The following is a 17,719-nucleotide window of genomic DNA, read 5'->3' on the forward strand; positions in this document are numbered from 1 at the left end:
GTGCACTTTAACAACTAGGCTTACAACTATACCTAATATATAAAGGGGTGGAAAAGTGACTATTACCTGCAGGGCAAACATTAGCTAACCAGAAGGCAATAACAATGTAAACAAAAAACACCTGCTTAAAAGATCTAATACAAATGTCCCTGAGGAATGTAAGGTAATTACCTAACGTTACATTATTATTTTCCATAACAATTTACCCCCTTCCACAATATTAACCCGACGTTAAAACAGAACTAGCTATTTATTGATTAGCAATTGCCGAATCATGTAACATTAGCTTAATGCTAAAAAGCCAGGTTACTATCACATTCTGTAACAGACAAATCATTTCATGTAGGCTAACGTTACCTACCTGCTACCTCTGTCTTTTTCTCGTTTCTCCTCCTCTTCTTTTCTCTTTTTTCTTCCCTGGGCACCTGACAGTTTTGGCCGTTTTGACATCTTGTGTTGATTTTTTGATGTGGTGACGTCCAAAAAGAGTCATGATACGGGAAGGGAGGGGGGGGGGGGTAATGTTGCAACAAATAATATTTCTATTATATAGGCTTTACTTTGCATTTTAATTAACGTGGGATTATTTTTTGTATTTAGAAATAATAGTACCAACTTTTTTTTTTTTTCTCCAACATTTGTGGCACTGGCGTGGCGCCCCCTGATGGACGGCGCCCTTAGCATTTGCCTATACGGCCTATGCCACGGGCCGGCCCTGCCTGATAGGATTGGAACAGCTAAAAATTCATAGTTTAAGGGCAACAAAAGTAGAGATGTCTTATCGGCCGATAAATGCTATAAAATGTAATATCGGAAATTATCGGTATCGTTTTTTTTATTATGAGTATCGTTTTTTGTTTGTTTTTTTATGTTTGTTTTTTTATTAAATCAACATAAAAAACACAAGATACACTTACAATTAGTGCACCAACCCAAAAAACCTCCCTCCCCCATTTACACTCATTCACACAAAAGGGTTGTTTCTTTCTGTTATTAATATTCTGGTTCCTACATTATATATCAATATATATCAATACAGTCTGCAAGGGATACAGTCCGTAAGCACACATGATTGTGCGTGCTGCTGGTCCACTAATAGTACTAACCTTTAATTTTACTCATTTTCATTAATTACTAGTTTCTATGTAACTGTTTTTACATTGTTTTACTTTTTATCTTATTTTATTTTATTAATTTAAAAAAAAAAGGACTTTATCTTCACCATACCTGGTTGCATACTTGCCAACCCTCCCGGATTTTCCGGGAGACTCCCGAAATTCAGCGCCTCTCCCGAAAATCTCCCGAAATTCATGCGGACCTGAGTGAGCCTGTTTTCACGTCCGCTTTCCCACAATATAAACAGCGTGCCTGCCCAATCACGTTATAACTGTAGAATGATGGAAGGCGAGTTCTTGGTTTCTTATGTGGGTTTATTGTTAGGCAGTTTCATTAACGTCCTCCCAGCGCGGTAACAACACACAACAACAGCAGTCACGTTTTTCGTCTACCGTAAAGCAGTTCGTTTGCCGTAAACAGCAATGTTGTGACACTCTTAAACAGGACAATACTGCCATCTACTGTACATGCATATGTGACAATAACATCTAAGGCTTTTAGAGAGTGCAGTGCACAACTGCGCACACAACAAGGAGACGAAGCAGAATGCATCATCAGAGAGGGTGTTCAGCATGGTTAGAAAAATAGTGACAGAGAATAGAACAAGGATGGACAATTCAACCCTTAACTCAACAATGAGTAGATGAGTGTTATGTGTGTGTATACGTGTAAATAAATGAACACTGAAATTCAAGTATTTCTCTTATTTTTATATATATATAAAATAAAAATACATATATATAGCTAGAATTCACTGAAAGTCAAGTATTTCTTATATATACATATATATATATATATATACACATACATATATATATATATATATATATATATATATATATATATATATATATATATATATATATATATATATATATATATATATATATGAAAATACTTGACTTGGTGAATTCTAGCTGTAAATATACTCCTCCCCTCTTAACTACGCCCCAAACACGCCCCCGCCCCACCTCCGACCACGCCCCCACCTCCCGAAATCGGAGGTCTCAAGGTTGGCAAGTATGCCTGGTTGTCCAAATTAGGCATAAAACCGTGTTAATTCCACAACTGTATATATAGCGGTATCGGTTGGTATCGGTATCTGTAATTAAGAGTTGGACAATATCGGAATATCGGACATCCCTAAACAAAAGCTATCTCCATACTGTACATTCCCTCTATAAAAATCAAATTATATTTTCTCTATGTGTATTGAGCACTACCCCTATTTTTCACATTAAATATGCAAACTCCAGACTGCCACAGGACAAAAAAAAAGGATTTACAATGTAATTAGTTAACCTTATTAGATTAAATGGGGGAATCAATCACTGCTAAGACAAGCATATGTACGGTTATTATGTTTTTTTTTTTTTACCATGGGTAGAAGGGAGCATTTTAACACAATCTAATGACAACACAATAATACAAGATATATATTGCCAAAATTATTTGGCCACCTGCCTTGACTCACATATGAACTTAAACTTTCATTCCTAACCCATAGGGTTCAATATGATGTGGGTCCACCTTTTGCAGCTATTACAGCTTCAACTTTTCTGGGAAGGCTGTCCACAAGGTTGCGGAGTGTGTTTATAGGAATTTTCCACCATTCTTCCAAAAGCGCATTGGTGAGGTCACACACTGATGTTTGTGGAGAAGGCCTGGCTCTCAGTCTCCGTTCTAATTCATCCCAAAGGTGTTCTATCGGGTTTAGGTCAGGACTCTGTGCAGGCCAGTCAAGTTCATCCACACCAGACTCATATACATATATATATATATATATATTAGGGATGTCCCAATCCGATATTTGGATCGGATCGGCTGCCGATATTTGCCAAAACTTGCGTATCGGCAAGGCATGGGAAAATGCCGATCCAGATCCAGTTTTAAAAAAAACTCCGGTCCGTGTTTTCCAACGCACCGATTTAAATAATACATTCCACTTTTCTGCTGCTCCGTAATTTCCGTTCCGCATTTTCCAGCACACCTTCAACACATCCACAGGTCTGTGAATTCTCACGCCGTTGCTTTTAGCTGCTGGCATTACACGACAGGCTTTTCTCACTCTTTCCTGTGTCTCCCTCTCACAGACAGCAAGTGCACCTTCTTACACACGTCACATACGTATACGTCCTCCCCGAGCATAGAAGTAGCAGCATGGCTAACGTTAGCTGTGATGCTAGCGCAGCCGTGCGAGCAATGCTCCCTCTAAGGTGCTCGCCTGTGCAATTGCAAACTGCTCAAGCGTCCTCTGCGTATAGCAAATCTATGCCACGCACAAAATCAAATGAAAAAATAAGAGCATAACAATTTTCGACACACGGACACGACAGAGAAAACAGTTTTCGTCATCATTGCTCAAATATTGTAACGTCTGTCGAGACGCTTATCTCCATTCGGTGCCACACGTCCACACCATCAAAATGCTGAGGCAAAAATTTCCACATCAACACCGTATGAAAAAAATAGTGATTTTTTTTTGTTGTGATTTCCTTCTCTGCATGAAAGTTTAAAAGTAGCATATATTAATGCAGTATGAAGAAGAATGTTTTAATGTAGACATGCAAGCCTTGAAAGAAAATTTTGAAAATCAAGACTACATTTCCTGCAAATGGGTGCATTTCTACCCTATATTTTAACTTTAGATTTATTCTCATATCAAACTCTTTTGGCTGTCTTTTTGACACTTACATCCGGCGCCCCCCTCCACACCCTGGATTATAAATAATGTAAATAATTCAATGTGATTATCTTGTGTGATGACTGTATTATGATGATAGTATATATCTGATAGTATATATCTGTATCATGAATCAATTTAAGTGGACCCCGATTTAAACAAGTTGAAAAACTTATTGGGGTGTTACCATTTAGTGGTCAATTGTACGGAATATGTACTTCACTGTGCAACCTACTAATAAAAGTCTCAATCAATCAATCAAAACACATAGAATCATCATACTGCTGTGATTATATGCATCAAGTGTTCATTCAAGGCTAAGGCAAAATATCGAGATATATATCGTGTATCGCAATATGGCCTTAAAATATCGCAATATTAAAAAAAGGCCATATCGCCCAGCCCTAGTTCAATGATGCCATTTCTGTTTGTCATGTATAATTTTGTCTATTTTGTGTTTATCCTTGAATAAACAGGTCAGTTTCTTGTTACCAACCATTGTGTATTATTCAAACTCCCCTAATTCAGCTGGCTAGTTGTTATCAAGAGTACTAAAACCCTTTTCAACAAGATTCTGACAACTAAGTAGGCTAAATAACTTTAAACTTTAATACATGCTCGGATAGGCCAGTATCGGTCAGTATCGGTATCGGTCAGTATCGGATCGGAAATGCAAAAACAATATCGGTATCGGATCGGAAGTGCAAAAACCTGGATCGGGACATCCCTAATATATATATATATATATATATATATATATATATATATATGAGATGAAATAGTCTTGTGATTTTTTTCCCCCACACATACATATATATATATATATATATATATATATATATATATATATATATATATATATATATATACACATATATACAGTAGAGATGCGCGGTTTGCGGGCACAACCGCGGAGTCCGCGGATTATCCGCGGATCAGGCGGATGAAATTAAAAAAAATTAGATTTTATCCGCGGGTCGGGTCGGGTCGGGCGGTTGAAATAAAAAAAAATTAGATTTTAAATAGATTCAGGCGGGTGGCAGTTAAACCAATTCGGAAATATATATACATAGTTAAATGTTGTTACCCACATACGAAAAACGAGCAGGCACCTGCAGCATATGCCACAACAGAAGAAAAAAAAAAAAAAGAGATGGACACTTTTACGGAGCGGAGAAGGGACGCCTCGCCGGGGTCCGGGACCGAGGCCCCCTCCCCCGAGAGGGCCCCACCGGGAGCCGTAGCTGAGGCGATCCGCGAGAATGGCCCGACGCACGTCCAGGGTCACCACCGCGCCCACCGCACCGACACCCCGCCTCGTCCGCCTTCGCCGCGGCCGGCGTCACGCGCAGCAGGTAAGCAGCTTACCTGCCCGCCACCCCCGTGGCCGGGGGCTCGTAACAGGGGTCACTCTGCACGCGCCGCCCGCGCAGCTTACCTGCCCGCCACCCCTTTTGCCGGGGGCGCGTAACAGGGGTCACTCCGCGCGCAGTGCGCTCACGAAAGGGGTGGGGCTCACACTGGTTGATATAGACAGCAGGACGGTGGCCATGGAAGTCGGAACCCGCTAAGGAGTGTGTAACAACCCACCTGCCGAATCAACTAGCCCTGAAAATGGATGGCGCTGGAGCGTCGGGCCCATACCCGGCCGTCGCCGGCAGCGAGACGCGCTTGGAGGTGCGCTCAGCGCGGCTCCCATATGATTGCGCACTGGTGTGTGTCTGGGTCGTGACAGCGTGGCACGCGAATGTCTGTGCTGCATTGGATCAGTCTCCTTTCTTTAACAGGCAAAAGCTTTATAACCTCACTAATGCCTTGCATCGTCTATATTAGATATATAACAACGGGCGGGTGCGGTTCTGATCAAATGTTACATCGGGTGGATGGCGGATGGTTGACGACTTTCTGATGCGGTTGCGGATGAAATAATTGCCTATCTGCGCATCTCTAATACACAGACATTTATACACCAATTATTCATGTTAACATTGATTCTTACGGGGGACTCTGCTTTACTATACAATCTTTTCGGTTTATAAACCATGTTCAAGAACAAATTAAGTTCGTATATCGAGGTTCCGCTGTGTGATCAATAATATTCGCCATTGTGTTGCCATATAATCGCCCGTTTGTGTGCATTTTTGATGCAGGATGGAAGGAAATGTGCTGGCTTTGGCGGAAAAAAGCTAGTCATCAATCAGTCAAAGCATTAGAGCAGTGGTTCTTAACCTGGCCTCGGGGTTCGGTGAGTCGGCCTCAGGGGTTCGGCGGAGGTCAAGACAAACCCGACTCATCGTGTAAATAAAAACTTCTCCCTATCGGCGTATTATGGATACCCCCGAACAATGTTCCCTCTAATTTTCCATCGGATTTGCAGGTGTGTAATTTGTTTTGAGTTTATGCACTGTGTTGATTTTGTTCTTTAAACAAGGTCATGCACGGTTCATTTTGTGCACCAGTAAAAAAAAAACATATAACTTTGTCTTGAATTGGAAAAAAAACATTTTATTTTCCACTAAAGAAGGGTTCGGTGAATGCGCATATGAAACTGGTGGGGTTCGGTACCTCCAACAAGGTTAAGAACCACTGCATTAGAGGCTGTTTGGATGCAGAGCAGGGTAAGCCAACACTGCCCCCAAGTGGCCAACTGCCACAATTGATGTAGAAATTCCAACACAGGCCTGACGCATTAATTATATTTAGGGCTGCAGCTAACGATTATTTTTCTATCGATTAATCTATAGATTATTTTTTTCGGTTAATCTATAGATTATTTTTTCGATTAATCTATAGATTATTTTTCCTTTTACCGATTTTTTTTTTTATTTAAAATGAAGAGGGAAAAATAAATGTAGGCCAGTTTTTTCAAAAGGCATGGCTTTTATTTACAAAAAAAAAAGTATGGCCACTCAGTCAACATTGACAACAACATGACAAAATATTCTGTAACAATGTAAACATTTAAAACTTTTAACATTTAACAAAATTAAAAGTAGCTTATTTGCTTTTTAATGTGCAAATATAAAAGTAAACATCCAGTGCAAATCTTAATATTCTGGAATAGTATAAGCATTTCAAAAGTAAAAGTATTGCTTATTTTGCTTTAAAATGTGCAAAAATAAAGATAAACATCCAATACAAAAAAGTGCAAAACGGAAATATTCTGTAACAAGTGTAAACATTTCAACAAAAGTAAAAGTATTGCTTATTTGCTAAAATGTGCAAAAATAAAGCTAAACATCCAATACAAAAAAGTGTACAGTGTAAACATTTCAACAAAAGTAAAAGTATTGCTTATTTTGCTTAATAACACAACAATGATAGTATGATTAAAGTGAAAGTTAATTGTTGGTTTGTACATAGTATATGTAACTGTTAATGTTGTAAAAGGTATTTGCACAACTAATTAACGTTAGCGTTTGTGACACGTCTTGTGCCGTGGGGTTCTTTCAGGACCGACAGACTGAACGCCAGACGGCTTTGCCAGGTTTACAATCTTTTAATTTTACACAAAGTCTTTTCTCTTCCAACTGCGCGGATCGCGCACCTGGGCACGATTGCGGCGTCGCTCCCGGCGCGCCCCGCCTCGCCGCTCGCTCGCCGCCGCCGCCTCTCCACAGCGTTAAAGAGGAGCGCGTCTTTGTAAACACTGAACAGGCACGCCAAACGCGCCTCTCAGAGCGAAACGGTGCTTTAGTTTATGAATTTACAACGCAGATACAAATGACACATTCATGTTTTTGTGTAATAATGACAACGTATACGCACGCGGACGATTGACTTGTTGATGGTGATGGCAAGAACGCTGTCGGGGTTTTATTTTCAAATGTTCGTTCATAGCCGTTGTGCTGCTATGATAGGCCATTTCCGCTCGACACAGTGTGCATACAACAACATTATTAGGCCGTTTATTGAAATACTCCCACACTTTTAACGACTTTTGGCGTGCTTTTTTCCCCTCGCTCGCATCGTCTGCTTTGCGCTCCGCCATGACAGTAAAGTAGAGTGACGTAAATATGCGACGCGCCGACGCACAAAAACGGCGTCGACGTATTTACGTAACCGATGACGTCGACTATGTCGACGCGTCGTTTCAGCCTTAATTATATTCAACTTTCTTGAGGTAGAATTATAAAAAAAAATATTAGGACACTTATCTGTTGTGGGGCCCTGACTAAGAACAATTATCTTAATAACTTTGTGGGATTTGCATGATAAAGGTCTTGTACTGGCTCCTCTTTCCAAGGTGCAGGTGTACCTAATGAAGTGTCCACTGGTACGTGAGTCAGTGAACACTATCTTGTGTGACTAAGGCTTCCAATCAATATGCAACATGAAACTCAAACATTACACCCTCGCTAAAAGGTTTTAAAAGCATCCGGAGTGCTTAAAAAGAGTGTCCAAAATGCGGCGCCGGGGGGCATTTGTCGTCTGTGGGTGTTTTATTTACAAAACCCAAAACCAGTGAAGTTGTTCAACAGTCCGGGGGTCTCCGTTGTGGTATTTTAGGCTTCATAATGCGCCACACATTTTCATTGGGACTACAGGCAGGCCAGTCTAGTACCCGCACTCTTTCACTATGAAGCCACGCTGTTGTAACACGTGGCTTGGCATTGTCTTTCTGAAATAAGCAGGGGCGTCCATGAAAAAGACGTTGCTTGGATGGCAACATATGTTGCCCCAAAACCTGTATGTACCTTTCAGCATTAATGGCGCCTTCACAGATGTGTAAGTTACCCATGTCTTGGGCACTAATACACCCCCATACCATCAAACATGCTGGCTTTTCAACTTTGCGCCTATAACAATCCGGATGGTTCTTTTCCTCTTTGGTCCGGAGGACACGACGTCCACAGTTTCCAAATGTGGACTCGTCAGACCACAGAACACCTTTTCCACTTTGCATCAGTCCATCTTAGATGAGCTCAGGCCCAGCGAAGCCGGCGGCGTTTCTGGGTGTTGTTGATAAATGGCTTTGGCGTTGCATAGTAGAGTTTTAACTTGCACTTACAGATGTAGCGACCAACTGTAGTTACTGACAGTGGTTTTCTGAAGTGTTCCTGAGACCATGTGGTGATATCCTTTACACACTGATGTCAGTTTTTGATGCAGAACAGCCTGAGGGATCGAAGGTCACAGGCTTAGCTGCTTACGTGCAGTGATTTCTCCAGATTCTCTGAACCTTTTGATGATATTATGGACCGTAGACGGTGAAATCCCTAAATTCTTTGCAATAGTTTGTTGAGAAATGTTGTTCTGGACTACAGGCAGGCCAGTCTAGTACCCGCACTCTTTTACTATGAAGCCACGCTGTTGTAACGCGTGGCTTGGCATTGTCTTTCTGAAATAAGCAGGGGCGTCCATGAAAAAGACGTTGCTTGGATGGCAACATATGTTGCCCCAAAACCTGTATGTACCTTTCAGCATTAATGGCGCCTTCACAGATGTGTAAGTTACCCATGTCTTGGGCACTAATACACCCCCATACCATCACAGATGCTGGCTTTTCCACTTTGCGCCTAGAACAATCCGGATGGTTCTTTTCCTCTTTGGTCCGGAGGACACGACGTCCACAGTTTCCAAATGTGGACTCGTCAGACCACAGAACACTTTTCCACTTTGCATCAGTCCATCTTAGATGAGCTCAGGCCCAGCGAAGCCGGCGGCGTTTCTGGGTGTTGTTGATAAATGGCTTTGGCGTTGCATAGTAGAGTTTTAACTTGCACTTACAGATGTAGCGACCAACTGTAGTTACTGACAGTGGTTTTCTGAAGTGTTCCTGAGACCATGTGGTGATATCCTTTACACACTGATGTCAGTTTTTGATGCAGTACAGCCTGAGGGATCGAAGGTCACAGGCTTAGCTGCTTACGTGCAGTGATTTCTCCAGATTCTCTGAACCTTTTGATGATATTATGGACCGTAGATGGTGAAATCCCTAAATTCTTTGCAATAGTTCGTTGAGAAATGTTGTTCTGGACTACAGGCAGGCCAGTCTAGTACCCGCACTCTTTTACTATGAAGCCACGCTGTTGTAACGCGTGGCTTGGCATTGTCTTGCTGAAATAAGCAGGGGCGTCCATGAAAGAAACAATGCTTGGATGGCAACATATGTTGCCCCAAAACCTGTATGTACCTTTCAGTATTAATGGCGCCTTCACAGATGTGTAAGTTACCCATGTCTTGGGCACTAATACACCCCCATACCATCACACATGCTGGCTTTTCAACTTTGCGCCTATAACAATCCGGATGGTTCTTTTCCTCTTTGGTCCGCAGGACACGACGTCCACAGTTTCCAAAAACAATTTGAAATGTGGACTCGTCAGACCACAGAACACTTTTCCACTTTGCATCAGTCCATCTTAGATGAGCTCAGGCCCAGCGAAGCCGACTGCGTTTCTGGGTGTTGTTGATAAATGGCTTTGGCGTTGCATAGTAGAGTTTTAACTTGCACTTACAGATGTAGCGACCAACTGTAGTTACTGACAGTGGTTTTCTGAAGTGTTCCTGAGACCATGTGGTGATATCCTTTACACACTGATGTCAGTTTTTGATGCAGTACAGCCTGAGGGATCGAAGGTCACGGGCTTAGCTGCTTACGTGCAGTGATTTCTCCAGATTCTCTGAACCTTTTGATGATATTATGGACCGTAGACGGTGAAATCCCTAAATTCTTTGCAATAGTTCGTTGAGAAATGTTGTTCTGGACTACAGGCAGGCCAGTCTAGTACCCGCACTCTTTTACTATGAAGCCACGCTGTTGTAACACGTGGCTTGGCATTGTCTTTCTGAAATAAGCAGGGGCGTCCTAGAAAAAGACGTTGCTTGGATGGCAACATATGTTGCCCCAAAACCTGTATGTACCTTTCAGCATTAATGGCGCCTTCACAGATGTGTAAGTTACCCATGTCTTGGGCACTAATACACCCCCATACCATCACACATGCTGGCTTTTCAACTTTGCGCCTATAACAATCCGGATGGTTCTTTTCCTCTTTGGTCCGGAGGACACGACGTCCACAGTTTCCAAATGTGGACTCGTCAGACCACAGAACACTTTTCCACTTTGCATCAGTCCATCTTAGATGAGCTCAGGCCCAGCGAAGCCGACTGCGTTTCTGGGTGTTGTTGATAAATGGCTTTTGCTTTGCATAGCAGAGTTTTAACTTGCACTTACAGATGTAGCGACCAACTGTAGTTACTGACAGTGGTTTTCTGAAGTGTTCCTGAGACCATGTGGTGATATCCTTTACACACTGATGTCGCTTTTTGATGCAGTACCGCCTAATATCATCGCTTACGTGCAGTGATTTCTCCAGATTCTCTGAACCTTTTGATGATATTACAGACCGTAGATGGTGAAATCCCTAAATTCCTTGCAATAGCTCGTTGAGAAAGGTTGTTCTTAAACTGTTGGACAATTTGCTCAGGCATTTGTTGACAAAGTGGTGACCCTCGCCCCATCCTTGTTTGTGAATGACTGAGCATTTCATGGAATCTACTTTTATACCCAATCATGGCACCCACCTGTTCCCAATTTGCCCGTTCACCTGTGGGATGTTCCAAATAAGTGTTTGATGAGCATTCCTCAACTTTCTCAGTCTTTTTTACCACTTGTGCCAGCTTTTTTGAAAAATGATTGCAGGCATCAAACTCCAAATGAGCTAATATTTGCAACAATAAACAAAGTTTTCCAGTTCGAACGTTAAGTATCTTGTCTTTGCAGTCTATTTAATTGAATATAAGCTGAAAATGATTTGCAAATCATTGCATTCTGTTTTTATTTAACACTCACACAACGTGACAACTTCACTGGTTTTGGGTTTTGTACATACATATATATATATATATGCACATATACATATACATACAAATATATGTATATGTTTAGGTATATGTCTTAATAAGGTTATCCAAAAAATAGTGCTCGATACCGTAGTAGAGCGCAATATATGTATGTGTGGGGAAAAAAAATCACAAGACTATTTCATCTCTACAGGCCTGTTTCATGAGGGGTTCCCTCAATCATCAGGAGATTTTAATGGGAGCATTCACATACCATGGTTTATATAGGGCACAGAGTGGGTGGGTACAGGCTGGCGTAGGGGCGTGGTGATTGGCTCATGTGTTACCTAGGAGGTTTTTCCGTCTGTGGCGGCATGCTGATACAATTTCGCTGCGCTTGTTGAGGGATGACAGGTCTGGACGGTAAATAATAAACAGTTTCTCTTTCAAGCATAGGTTGCATCTTTTATTACCACTATTGTAAGGTGTGCTGGATGCAAGAATTTGCCATGTTATTGAATATTCAACATTCTTGTCTATTCAACATTATTGTCTTTGGGACCTCAAAGACAATAATGTTGAATATTCAATAACATGGCAAATTCTTGCAGTCAGCACACCTTACAATAGTGGTAATAAAAGATGCAACCTATGCTTGAAAGAGAAACTGTTTATTATATACCGTCCAGACCTGTCATCCCTCAACAAGCGCAGCGAAATTGTATCAGCATGCCGCCACAGACGGAAACACCTCCTAGGTAACACATGAGCCAATCACCACGCCCCTACGCCAGCCTGTACCTACCCACTCTGTGCCCTATGTAAACCATGGTATGTGAATGCTTCCATTAAAATCTCCTGATGATTGAGGGAACCCCTCATGAAACAGGCCTGTAGAGATGAAGTAGTCATGTGATTTTTTTTCCCACACATACATATATATATATATATATATATATATATATATATATATATATATATATATATATATATATATATATATATATATATATATATATATATATATATATATATATATATACTTTTTTTGGATTAATTTTCAAAAATTATGAATCGATTTAGAATCGATGTGAATCAAATTTTTTTGTGCACCCCTATAATTAACTATAAAATTACAATCATGAAGTTACAGCGTTTAGTTGTAACGTTATGGTAATTAACCGTAAAACCATAGCTCTGCAGTTATAGAAAATTGCTGTAAAAAAATATATTTCACAGTAAATGATAGTGACAGTGATGCAATCATTAGGCGGTAATTTGCTGCGAATTTACAAAAAAAAAAAAAAAACGTACAGCATGAGTCAGTGAACACTTGCTTGTGTGACTCAGTTTTCCGATCATTAGGCAACACCAAACCCCAGCAATACAATTACTTCATAATGACATCAAGCGTATACAAAGTGCGGCGCGGGTAACGTTTATTCCCGTCCATTTTCTACCGCCTGAGGTCGGCAGGTTGTGAGTTCAAACCCCGGCCGAGTCATACCGAAGACCAGAGATGTCCGATAATGGCTTTTTTTGCCGATATTGTCCAACTCTTAATTACCAATTCCGATATCAACCGATACCGATATATACAGTCGTGGAATTAACACATTATTATGCCTAATTTTGTTGTGATGCCCCGCTGGATGCATTAAACAATGTAACAAGGTTTTTTTCAAAATAAATCAACTCAAGTTATGGGAAAAAAATGCCAACATGGCACTGCCATATTTTTATTATTGAAGTCACAAAGTGCATTCTTTTTTTTTAACATGCCTCAAAACTGCAGCTTGGAATTTGGGACATGCTCTCCCTGAGAGAGGATGAGGAGATTGAGGTGGGCGGAGTTGGGGGGGGCAGCGGGGTTTTGGGGTATGGGGTAGCGGGATGGTGTACATTGTAGTGTCCCGGAAGTTAGTGCTGCTTCTGGGTATTTGTTCTGTTGTGTTTATGTTGTGTTACGGTGCGGATGTCATTCTTGTTTGATGTGGGTTCACAGTGTGGCGCATATTTGTAACAGTGTTAAACTTGTTTATACGGCCACCCTCAGTGTGACCTGTATGGCTGTTGACTAAGTATGCGTTTGCATTCACTTGTGTGTGTGAAAAGCCGTAGATATTATGTGATTGGGCCGGCACGCAAAGGCAGTGCCTTTAAGGTTTATTGGCGCTCCGTACTTCTCCCTACGTCCGTGTACACAGCGGCGTTTTAGTCATAAATTGTACTTTTTGAAACCGATAATTTCCGATATTACATTTTAAAGCATTTTTTGGTTGATAAATATCGGCAGTCCGATATTATCGGACATCTCTAATTAGCATATATTTTGCATATTCATTCAAACAGACACGCTAAATGGATTGCGCTATTTTTGTTTTTGACTTAAGAGATTTAGTAAATTAGCTTTGCGTGTGCTATCAAGTTTGCACATGTTTTCAGGGAGGCAAACCTTTAGGAGATCAGGCCCATAATCTCTGCAAACGTTGCCTGACGTTTAAATATTGAAGTGATTGGGACTCGGGCTTGACTATATTTCTGTCTGCAACTTCGGGCGGCGGGCTTTTGGGGTAGGGGGTAGCGGGGTGGTGTACATTGTAGTGTCCCGGAAGTTAGTGCTGCTTCTGGGTATTTGTTCTGTTGTGTTTATGTTGTGTTACGGTGCGGATGTCATTCTTGTTTGGTGTGGGTTCACAGTGTGGCGCATATTTGTAACAGTGTTAACCTTGTTTATACGGCCACCCTCAGTGTGACCTGTATGGCTGTTGACCAAGTATGCCTTGCATTCACTTGTGTGTGTGTGAAAAGCCGTAGATATTATGTGACTGGGCCGGCACGCAAAGGCAGTGCCTTTAAGGTTTATTGGCGCTCTGTACTTCTCCCTACGTCCGTGTACACAGCGGCGTTTTAAAAAGTCATAACTTTTACTTTTTGAAACCGATAATTTCCGATATTACATTTTAAAGCATTTATCGGCCGATAATATCGGCGGTCCGATATTATCAGACATCTCTACCGAAGACTATAAATAAATGGGACCTATATGCATACTTGCCTACCCTCCCGGATTTTCCGGGAGACTCCCGAAATTCAGCGCCTCTCCCGAAAACCTCCCCGGGACAAATTTTCTCCCGAAAATCTCCCGAAATTCAGGCGAACTCAGGTCAGCATACCTGCCCAATCACGTTATAACTGTAGAATGATGGAGGGCGAGTTCTTGGTTTCTTATGTGGGTTTATTGTTAGGCAGTTTCATTAACGTCCTCCCAGCGCGGCAACAACACACAACAACCAGCAGTCACGTTTTTCGTCTACCGTAAAGCAGTTCGTCTGCCGTAAACAGCAATGTTTGTGACACTCTTAAACAGGACAATACTGCCATCTAGTGCATTTGATGAAAGCACTTTTGTGCGTGCCACACAGCACAGAGAGGGTGTTCAGCATGGTTCGAAAAATAGTGACAGAGAATAGAACAAGGATGGACAATTCAACCCTTAACTCAACAATGAGTACCGTATTTTCCGCACTATTAGCCGCACCTAAAAACCACAAATTTACTCAAAAGCTGACAGTGCGGCTTATAACCCGGTGCGCTTTATATATGGATTAATATTAAGATTCATTTTCATAAAGTTTAGGTCTCGCAACTACGGTAAACAGCCGCCATCTTTTTTCCCCGTAGAAGAGGAAGCGCTTCTTCTTCTACGCAAGCAACCGCCAAGGTAAGCACCCGCCCCCATAGAAGAGGAAGCGCTTCTTCTTCTACAGTAAGCAACCACCCGCCCCCGTAGAAGAAGAAGAAGCGCGCGGATATTACGTTTCATTTCCTTTGTGTGTTTACATCTGTAAAGACCACAAAATGGCTCCTACTAAGCGACAGGTTTCCGGTTCATGAAAAGACGCAATCTCTCCATCCGCACACGGACTACTATTTCACAGCAACTGCCTAAAGACTTTCAAGAAAAGCTGGCTACTTTCCGTGCATATTGTAAAAACAAGATAGCTGAAAAAAAGATCCGGCCAGAGAACATTATCAACATGGACGAGGTTCCACTGACTTTTGATATTCCTGTGAACCGCACTGTGGATACAACGGGAGCACGTACGGTGAATATTCGCACCACAGGGAATGAGAAGTCATCCTTCACTGTGGTTCTAGCTTGCCATGCTAATGGCCAGAAACTTCCACCCATGGTGATATTCAAAAGGAAGACCTTGCCAAAAGAGACCTTTCCAGCCGGCGTCATCATAAAAGCTAACTCGAAGGGATGGATGGATGAAGAAAAGATGAGCGAGTGGTTAAGGGAAGTTTACGCGAAGAGGCCGGGTGGCTTTTTTCACGCAGCTCCGTCCATGTTGATATACGACTCCATGCGCGCCCACATCACGCTGGTTTTTAATATATTATTAAAGTTTGATTGACCTATCTGACTGTTTTTTTGACATTCCCTTTAGCGCAGTTAGATGCGGCTTATAACACGGGGAGTCTTACAGGTGGACAAAGTTTTGAAATATGCCGTTCATTGAAGCGCGGCTTATAACCCAGGGCGCCTTATGGTGCGGAAAATACGTAGATGAGTGTTATGTGTGTGTGTATATGTGTAAATAAATAAACACTGAAATTCAAGTATTTATTTTATATATATATATATATATATATATATATATATAAAATAAAATAAATATATATATATACGTATATATATATATATATATATATATATATATAATAAAATACATATATATATATATATATATATATATAGAGAGAGAGCTAGAATTCACTGAACGTCAAGTATTTCTTATATATATATATATATATATATATATATATATGAAATACTTGACTTGGTGAATTCTAGCTGTAAATATACTCCTCCCCTTTTAGCCACGCCCCCGTCCCACCCCGACCACCCCCACCCCCTCCCCCCACCTCCCGAAATCGGAGGTCTCAAGGTTGGCAAGTATGCCTACATGGGTTAAACCCTATGGGACCTCCCTGCTTGGCACTCAGCATCAAGGGTTGGAATTGGGGGTTAAATCACCTAAAAATGATTCCCGGGCGCGGCCACCGCTGCTGCTCACTGCTCCCCTCACCTCCCAGGGGGGGGTGATCAAGGGTGATGGGTCAATAATTTCGCCACACCTAGTGTGTGTGTGTGGCAATCATTGGTACTTGAACAAGTCACCACCTCAGATAGACAACATTCACACTCTATACTAAAACTATACTAATAATACTCTTTGTCCACTATGTTTTTTTTTTGTTGTTTGAACAATTGAAAATATCAAATCCATGAGAATTTCCTGACAATGACACGCCTTATGTTGCTAAAAAAAATGCACGATGAAGCAAGCAACCACTCCCTCCCAGCTCTGCATGCATCCATCTGCTGTTGCAACGCAATGCCTTCTGGGAAATGTAGTCCGGCTAACTTGTCTATTGTGCAGGTGTTTATAAAAGGTTTTTTTTATAATTTTTTTTTATTTTTTATTACCTTATAGTCGCCCAGGTTCTGCAGGGCCTCCTTGCCGGTGCTCTCCCGGATCTCCACCTTCTTGGGCTGGGAGACGTCGCTCTGCCGGTCGATGACTCGACTGTCCCGCTTGCCTCTGCACGCCGAGAGCGCGTCCAAGTCCAAAGTCTTGCCGTCCAGCAAGGAGCCTTCCACCGGGCAGAACATCCCGCAGAACTGCTGGCGGGGCCTGGAGGGGCTGTCGGAGCCCATGTTGTTCAGAAAGCCGCCGGTGGTCGACATGCTGCTTGCTGCTGCACACACACAAAAAAGCGTCTCCTGCACGGCCACCGCCTTGAGAAGGTCCACTTGCAGGTGGGGGCGGCGTGACTAGGAGCACCGTGCACGCGTGGAATAACCCCACCCTTGAGGAAAATGTCAGGAAAAAATATCTTTATCACTGTAGCGCACTTTTATTTCTAAGAGCGTGGCGAGGATGATGTGTCAAGTCTTCCTCAGTGAGGCACACACACCGGGTGTCTACCCTGTCAAAATAAAAGCCCTATATAAAATAACCGGTGTCGACTAAGATGGGCATCCGTGTTTCGTGGCGGAAATTGTCAAATCATTTTAAACAAAGTGAGTGACGCGAATCAATGGAGTGCGATAGGGTG

The 17,719-nt window shown here is 41.8% G+C and overlaps 1 protein-coding gene across 1 annotated transcript in view; it reads right to left on the reverse strand.

The window, feature by feature from the left end:
- The window catches only part of LOC133619670 (dihydropyrimidinase-related protein 2), an 87,935-nt gene extending 70,587 nt beyond the window's left edge, over window positions 1-17,348 (reverse strand). The window contains exon 1 of the mRNA XM_061980865.2: window positions 17,088-17,348. Coding sequence (XP_061836849.1) covers window positions 17,088-17,348 — 261 coding nt within the window. The remainder of the gene's footprint in view (window positions 1-17,087) is intronic.
- Window positions 17,349-17,719: the final 371 nt, after the last annotated feature.

This window comes from Nerophis lumbriciformis, linkage group LG20 (genome assembly GCF_033978685.3).
Source record: "Nerophis lumbriciformis linkage group LG20, RoL_Nlum_v2.1, whole genome shotgun sequence".
Taxonomy (NCBI): Eukaryota; Metazoa; Chordata; class Actinopteri; order Syngnathiformes; family Syngnathidae; genus Nerophis; species Nerophis lumbriciformis.